The sequence below is a fragment of the Phalaenopsis equestris genome, unplaced genomic scaffold, assembly GCF_001263595.1.
Source record: "Phalaenopsis equestris unplaced genomic scaffold, ASM126359v1 Scaffold000002, whole genome shotgun sequence".
Taxonomy (NCBI): domain Eukaryota; kingdom Viridiplantae; phylum Streptophyta; class Magnoliopsida; order Asparagales; family Orchidaceae; genus Phalaenopsis; species Phalaenopsis equestris.
In genome coordinates this window covers 70,657,666-70,663,665 of record NW_018164444.1, presented here as the reverse complement: position 1 = coordinate 70,663,665, position 6,000 = coordinate 70,657,666, and the positions used below count along the sequence as shown (strand labels likewise).

The 6,000-nt window shown below is 30.7% G+C and overlaps 1 protein-coding gene across 1 annotated transcript in view; it reads left to right on the top strand.

Annotated features, from left to right (window-relative positions):
- The window catches only part of LOC110039285 (structural maintenance of chromosomes protein 1), a 41,453-nt gene that overhangs the window by 4,627 nt on the left and 30,826 nt on the right, over positions 1–6,000 (top strand). Inside the window, exons 2-3 of the mRNA XM_020744294.1 lie at positions 197–433; positions 2,019–2,252. Coding sequence (XP_020599953.1) covers positions 197–433; positions 2,019–2,252 — 471 coding nt within the window. The remainder of the gene's footprint in view (positions 1–196; positions 434–2,018; positions 2,253–6,000) is intronic.

Here is a 6,000-nt window from a genome sequence, read left to right as displayed (position 1 = left end):
ATAAGGGTATATATATATATGGTCAAATTTGCTTCTCATATCTTATGGACTTTTTGAAATAATGGACAAATTTTTATTCGTTTCATTTTGTTGTACTGGGTGTATGATATCTTAGTCTTATGCAGCATGATATGGAATCATACATTTTTACAACTTACGATATATGCCTCTTATTTGATATAACATTTTGCTCTAGGGTGATGTGGAATCAATTGCTTCAAAGAACCCAAAAGAGCTCACTGCTCTTCTTGAGCAGATTTCTGGGTCTGAGGAGCTAAAAAAAGACTATGAGGACCTTGAAGAGGTAAAAGCAACAGCTGAAGAAAAATCAGCTCTTGTATACCAAGAAAAGAGAACTGTTGTCATGGAAAGAAAGCAAAAGAAAGCACAAAAAGAAGAAGCCGAAAAGCATTTGCGCTTGCAAGATCAATTGGTATGAAAATTTACATTACAATATTTCAAACTTTTTATTTATTTATTTTTTTTCTATTTTGAGTGTCATAGGAATTGCCTCTATAGATTCTAATTACCACAATTTTTTTCGTATTGAAATTATAACCATCGAAATAAGTTTAAACATCTAAAATGATCTTCCATTACAACCTTTAAATAGGTTTTTATTTTTCTTAAATTTCAGCAATAAACTTTTTTATGGAATGGGCATTTATTTGTTATACTTTTTTAACTTACAATAATAGCCTGTTGTTCTGAAATTTAGCTTGTGTTAAGCATTGTTGTAGTTTCTATCTTTTTGTAATATAGAAAATTTAAGAATACTTTAGAAAATGTCTGAAATTTCCAGAGAGGTAAAGATGAAAAATAAAACATGTGGAAGAAATAGCATGCTTTTGGTGTTTGATATGATTGGGTTTACTTTTTTGTTGCTGGCAATTTTCATTTTAATTTTTTTTTATTTCAATTATAAGATAGAAAAGGTATTTGATGCATGAGGTTGTCGTTAACGCTGGGCCTAGATATACTCACCTCTAGCCTTTGCAGTGGAAAGGCTATCAAAGTTCATATCATTTAATCAAGTCTCCTAAATATGTGGTAGAAAACTTTCAAGTTTTTCACAGTTTAATTTGGTTTAAAAAAAACTGGCTATTCAATATTTTTTTTTCTCATTCACGATGATCTATAAAATTAAGTTTAAGTGTTTAAATGAAGAAATGTCTCAAGTCTGCTATGAAATAAGAGAATATCGCGGAGTTTTGAAGGCGAGTTTCCTAAAACTACTATTTAAGTGGCCATGGTATAAATGGTATATGAATTTGAGTGTCTTACGGTAAAGAAGCCCCTATTATAACTAGGAATGTTATGACAGATTTGAATTTCAACTTTGAAGATATAATTTCAAATGATTATATGAAGCCATATTTGTTTCACCATCTGGTGACAAGCAACGGGCATTGCATCACTAAGACAAGTAGATAAAGTTCTTGTAGAAAAATTATGAAGGAGAATGGTAGATAAAAAAGTAACATTATTAGATAATATGCAATGGGTTCTTGCATGATTTGTTAATATCTCACAAAATGAGGATTTGACCTTGAATACTTGGCTCAAGACTAATGATAGATGATGATATTTGAGGCCTAAGGAACGTAGAAATGCAGAAATAAAAGGTTGACTTGGAGTAGTTAGAATAAGGTAGCTGCTGCAAATGATTTTTCTTAGGATCAAATTTCAACTTATTCATTCAACACATTGTGGGGGAAAAACCTGGTGACATTGTACTTATTGATGCTTAGTAGTGAAGCATGTTGAGGCCTCTGCAGTTGCTATTCTTTTAGTAGCTGGGCTTATAAAATCTTTTTCTATTTAGAACTATTATCATGCTATGCCATGTATGAACTTCAAATAAATCCTCTTGTTTATGTCAACTGGATTTAATATTTTTCTTATTTTGTTTCGTTCTTACAAATTTTTTTTTTTTAGTTGTCAATTTCGTGATAGAAATTTCTTACACGATGTTTTATTCTGTCCTCATACTGGTACATCTTTTTTTATTTTTTCAGAAGCTGTTAAAGCAAGATCATTTCTTATGGCAACTTCATAACATTGAGAAGGACACAGAAAAGTTGAATGCAGAACTTGGAAATGCTAAGGAGGAGCTAGTTGGTCATACCAAAAAGCAGGAGGATTACGATCGACAGTTGGATGTGAAAAAGAAAGAGCAGAATGCACATTTAAAAGAAATCTCATTGAGTGAGAAAAATATATCAAAGAAAAAAGCTGAATTAGATAAGAAGGTGAAGCATCCTTTGTTAAATACCTTGAATTTCTTATAAGCATATGCTTCTGCTAAGTATGAGCTTCTTACTCTCTTGGCTACTACGCTGTTAGCAGTTTTATTTTTAAAGCTGCTTATGTATATTCTTATTTTTTTAAATAGTTTTTAGGTATTTGGTATTCATTTAACCATCAGATTGTAATGAAAGGTTTATATTGCTTTCCATATTTTATAAGTAATTTGGAAAAGTTATTAGTAGTAGTATTTTTGATTTGATACTATAGATTTGAATGTTATATGTAAAAGTTTGTGTTAGATATTTAAATATATAAAAATTTTGTGGTATTTCTGTAAATGTCCCTATAATAATTCATTAAGCATTAAGAAAATTTATTTACATAGAATCAGCTACACATAAGTCGTTTAATACAACCCTTGTCAAACTATTAGTATGGCTAATATTTCTACTGAGGTTCTAGAATTGCACGTTAATTTTAATAAATTTATTGCCCCTTTAAATCATTTCTTGATAGCTTTGATCAATAGAAAACCCATGTTACTGGATAACTCTTAGAACTGAGACTGAATTCACGGGACACTCAAAATACTTTTTCTTGGTTGGATCATTGCAACAGCACCAGAGTTTATTTAGACAGTCCTTAAAATTATGGTTTATCGCCAAATGGTACATTCTTGAATGTTAGACAAAAGACAATCTTCGAACAGGAAAGACTCTCTAAAGGAATACTTTGTATTAGAATTTCCATATTTTGTTGTACTCATTTTTAAATGATTGTTTTTACTAGGTTAGGGGGAACTAGATTAATCAGAGGATTAAAGCAATATATAAGTTGTAAGAAAAAAAACATGTTTTAAAGCCATTTTTTATTATTTTTTTATGTCAAGTTATGGGAACTGTGAACACATATGATTATTATATTGCATATGTCTACTGGTTTTTCTTACTGGCTTGCAATACAATTATCTATTTATTATTATGTTTCTTTTTTTGTGTATGTATGTGGCATCTTTAACTTCTACCATACATAGACTATTGATTTATTTGTCTTCATATATATATATATATATTAAATTTCATTCTTATATAGTCTATCTATCCCTTGTCTCCTTTTTCATTTGTCTATCTTTGCTTTTCTATATTCATCTATGCGCTGCTTTGGATTTGAAGAGCTCAATATCTCTTCATATTTTTTTTTCCTGTGTCTATCACTACTTCATTTTCATAACTTTGATATATTCATCTTTTTATCTATGCTGCCATCTTTTTTGGTTGGCCTCTCTAGCTCTGTCTTTGTGCAATCTTATGTGTTTTTAAAGTTCACCTTGCAAATGCTCTCTTTTAGTGTCTTTGTTTGTTCGGTCTTCTTTATTCGTGAAGTTTAGACCTTGCACATGTTACGAGTGTGCATAGACGATACATAGGGAGGAAAAAAGGCAGCCAAAGCAATCATTGATCAACAAATAGAAGTTCAAACATGCTTACACAAACATGAAAAAATAGATAAAGGATATGACATAGGTTAAAGTAAATAAACAAGATGAAGCCTTGATTTTTCTAATAATGATAGTGCTATATTCTAATTAAACTCCCAACTCTTCGAGGTGAGAAGCATGCACATATCCCTTGATGAGTTGATGTCCATGGAGGAGGCAGCGACTACAAAATGTTTTTGTGTGTTTCTTTCAATTTCAAGATATATGGGCACAGTGGTCTTGAGTGGGGAGGTCAATACCAACCAACATGTTTATATTAATTCATCATTGTTTGTTGATCAGGCATATCGCTTATGCCTGTCAGGGAACCCTTTAGAAATGCAGGCTTATGAAAAAGTAAAAGTATGACCAACAAATAGAAGTTCAAACATGCTTACATAAGCATGAAAAAACAGATAAAGGATATGACATAGGATAAAGTAATAAATAAGATGAAGCCTTGATTTTTCTAATGTTGATAGTGCTATATTCTATTTAAACTCCCAACTCTTTGAGGAGAATTAAGCATGTGCATATTCCTTGATGAGTTGATGCCCATGGAGGAGGTGGCGACTACAAAATGTTTTTGTGTGTTTCTTTTGATTTCCAGAAATATGGGTACATTGGTCTGGAGAGTGTTGGAGAGGTCAATACCAACCACCATGTGCTTGTATATTAATAGATGATTGGGAAATTTTGTGGTAATAATGGTCATTGAATAATATTATAAATCACATGCAAGGGTTGGGACTGTGGATCTGACTTAGTAGTCACCAGTTTGGGTAGGGGAATAGGAATTATTGGAATTTGGAACACCTAAGCCTTTGTGCTTGAGAATGCCTCATCTTGGCTACCAATATTTAAACTTGAATATTGGATTAATAAAATATTAGAATAGTAGAAGATTGAATAGTAGAAAGATTGATAAGAGCGTGAATGAGGCTTGTATTTGTGATATGTGGGCTATCTGAAATATTGTTTTATTTAAGACTAATATTCTGCAGGCTCAAGCTACTTTGATTTATTCAAATTCATTAATTTGATTGCTTGAGTTAAAATGAAATTTAATTCAACTTGACCTATCTGGGATCGATATAATTTAATTTGAGTTGACTCAAAAAATTGATTGTAAATTCATTTATATAGTTATTTATTTATTTTATATTAAGGCTTAAAAACGTAAAATTAGGGATTTAGGCATTTTCTTTAAACAACGTGAGGCATAGGCCTCGAGGTCGATTAAGTATTAAGCCCAGAATGACAAATAAATCATAAAATAAAAAATATTTCGTAAATATAATAGAAATCATCAATATATTAATTTAGTTTATTATTATAAGGGCATAAAAGACAATTATTGTAAATGGTAAATATTTCACTGGCAACAAAAAAAGAATCAAATTTCCATGCCTACATGATGCAAATACAAAATTTTGAAAAGAAGGTAAAATCATGTGTTAGAAACTAGATTCTAATTTTAATAGACAAAACAATAGCATTAGCATATTTGCATTGCTTAAAATTGAACTTAGCACATGTTCTTCTAGTTCAAATATTTCTAGGTCATCTTTACGTTGTTTGCTGGCTTAGTTTTTGGCTCTTGGTGTAATTCAAGCACAAACTCGGATTCTTCAGGGCCAGGTTCATTAAACAAAGGTTCATTATGTATTGGTTCAAGCGTTGATTCAGTTTCTACTATGAGTAATCCCTTGAACTAAATTTTATTCTTCTCATCCTTTGCTTGACACTTCAATATTTTTTTGAGTAGGATTTGCTTATTCCTTAAAAAAATTATATTTCCCAAAGCTTGCAGAGAATTTCGAATTCATTTTTGGTTCAATCCAAGACTTTTAATGTTGTGGATAGAAATTTAAGTATTTGCAGTGACAACAAAATAATAAATTATGGGTAATTCTTGAATGAGATGAACGCACTGTCGGCCGTTATTTTGAAAAGGAAATGATGATTTTTGTAAAATATGAAAATATATTTGATGTAAATATGATTTTTGAAAGCAACATTTTAATTTAAAAATAGATGAGATCAAACGAGTCTCACATATTAAATAGTTTGGATGGATGAGCGCGATACCATAAGTAATACATTATTCAAAAGAATAAGCATACCACTTGTCAGTAGGCTCAACCATCTAAACTAAGGATCACCTAAACTAAAGAATTTGTGACATCTGTTTGGTCTGCAAAACCTTTTATGTATGGCCGACAAGTTCTCCTACCTAATATAAGGATTATATAAGGTTTATTTTACCTGGA